Source organism: Hippocampus comes, unplaced genomic scaffold (genome assembly GCF_001891065.2).
Source record: "Hippocampus comes isolate QL1 unplaced genomic scaffold, H_comes_QL1_v1.1 C17030983, whole genome shotgun sequence".
NCBI lineage: Eukaryota > Metazoa > Chordata > Actinopteri > Syngnathiformes > Syngnathidae > Hippocampus > Hippocampus comes.
Genome location: NW_017841919.1, coordinates 1 through 2,052, shown reverse-complemented (window position 1 = coordinate 2,052; position 2,052 = coordinate 1). Strand labels below are relative to the sequence as shown.

The 2,052-nt window shown below is 53.3% G+C and overlaps 1 protein-coding gene across 1 annotated transcript; it reads right to left on the bottom strand.

Annotated features, from left to right (window-relative positions):
- Positions 1–111: 111 nt before the first annotated feature.
- LOC109509783 (NF-kappa-B inhibitor alpha-like) lies at positions 112–1,683 on the bottom strand (the record flags this gene model as incomplete). The annotated part of the gene is made up of 5 exons (XM_019859634.1): positions 1,454–1,683; positions 929–1,034; positions 634–841; positions 461–549; positions 112–372 (listed from the first exon to the last, which is right to left on the bottom strand). Coding segments are annotated over exons 1-5 (894 nt in total), but the record flags the coding sequence as incomplete, so codon positions are not given.
- Positions 1,684–2,052: the final 369 nt, after the last annotated feature.

The following is a 2,052-nucleotide window of genomic DNA, read 5'->3' as shown; positions in this document are numbered from 1 at the left end:
TTCCAAACTTGATGTCATCGTACAACTGTCAAAGAAGCGTCAACATTTACAACCTTGACTCGAATATGGAAATGCTCGCCATGTGAGCAGCTGTCATTGATGGACACCGACCTCATCCTCAGTCAAGTCCAGATCTTCCATATCGCTCTCGTCTGATTCGCTGTCGGGCAAGGCCCTCAATTCCTGTGCCGTCTTCTCATACAGCTGCCGGCGGATGTCGTCGTTTTGCCGTCCGTAGGTGAGGTGGTACGGCGTGAACCCGCCGTAATTGAGGCAATTAACGTCAGCGCCGAGGTCAAGGAGGCGACGGACCAGCGCCGGGTTTTGGACGTCCACCGCTAGATGGAGTGCCGTCCTACCGCTGCATTGCTCCTATAAACCAAAATGAATGGTTACTTCGCTACTTTGCTCCAAACGGGACTCGTCGTTGCAAACTTGACTTGAACTTGATGACACCCACCTGTGCGTTGATATCCGCGCCCAGCCCAACTAGATTCTCCACTAACGAAATGTAGCCGTGAATCGACGCTACGTGAAGACAGTTTTGTCCTGGGGGGCAAAGAAGAGCAGTTCAGAACCCGTTCTCAGAGAAACCAGCCTTGCATATTTTTCTTGGCAGAATTCCGAACTTACCGCTGTAGTTGGGGAAGGAGATGATGGAGGCGAGGTGGCGCTGGTTTGTCTGGGTGATGACGCCGAAGCAGGCGAGGGAACCTTTCTTGCAGGCTATGTGCAATGCCGTGTTGCCGCAGTCGTCGGCCAGCCGCGGGTCGCAGCCCGCCTTCAGGAGCTGTTCCACCAAGTGAGGTTGCTCCGTGATCACGGCTAGGTGCAGCGCCGTCTGCAATTCATATTTATTGTGTGTTACGCCACTGTTCACTTCAGCAAAAAGCGTCTTGGGTGGTTTCAGCGAGTTGCTGGTTCGTACCTGTCTCTGGTGGTTCTGTGCATTCAGGAAGGGGTGATTGTGGGACAGTTTGATCATCTGTTGGGCTCGATCGGCGGCTTCGTGAATGATGGCCAAGTGGAGAAGCCTGTCAGAAAATTGGGGAGAGCTCAAGTCAAACGAAGGCTCAGAGGAAGTCGCTCCGGTGAAATTATAAGGAACAACGCCTGTGCAACAGGAACGTTTCGCAAGAGTGGAATTTTGTCGGGTTGTTTCCACCAGTTGCGGCTTGACGCTTTATCAGTTATTGGCAGTGGGCCAGGGACTTTCCTGAGCCCGCAGAGCGCAACTCTTAAGCACCGCCCAGACTGCTCGCTCAGCCAAAAGTCGACGCACACGCGCAAACAAACGCACGACGCATATTTCGTGCAACCTTCGTGGTTTTCATGCATAGCGTTGTCGCGTTGGGATAAAACCCGCCGGTTGCAGTTATTCTCGAAGTCTTGCACGAGCGAGTCCATTTTAATTCAGCGTTTTGCAAACCGAGTCGAGACAAAGTCCACTTACGTGTCCCCGTCGTCGGTCACGACACCTCTCCAGGGCTCGTAGTCGTGAACGAGCTCCTCGCTCACGCGCAAGTGCTCCAAGTCGGTCACCAGCTCGTCCTCCTTCAGCGATTCCAGGCCGCTGTCGAAGCGGTCGTCTTGACACGGCAAGGCTTTCCCGTGCTTGGGCTCCATGTGCTCCAGGTCGTTATAATCCATGCGATCGCTGGGAGCTACTCCGTGGACGTCCATGGTGGCTGTCACAAGACAAGTACACGCGTACGGTCCAAAGGTCAGGAAGAAGAGTGGCTCGGAGAGGGCTGGCGCTGCGGGTTTTTGTCAGCGCGGCTGGGTGGAGCCTCTGTGGGGATTTCCAATTGACTTATCTAAGACAGGGAAATCACACAGGCAGGGCTGTGCTTTTGTGAGAAAAAATCCCCCCCTCCTCATCCTCCAACCCTCAAGTCAAAATGAAAACTTGTAGTTTCCTATTCGACACCTACAGCATGTTTGCGAGGGGATATTTGATTGTGAATGGTGGCCATGAATGAGATGGGGACAACCTCTTTTCGGCTCTTCAAGAATTCCCTCTTGCCTGGGGGAAATTGGGGCTCTTTTTTT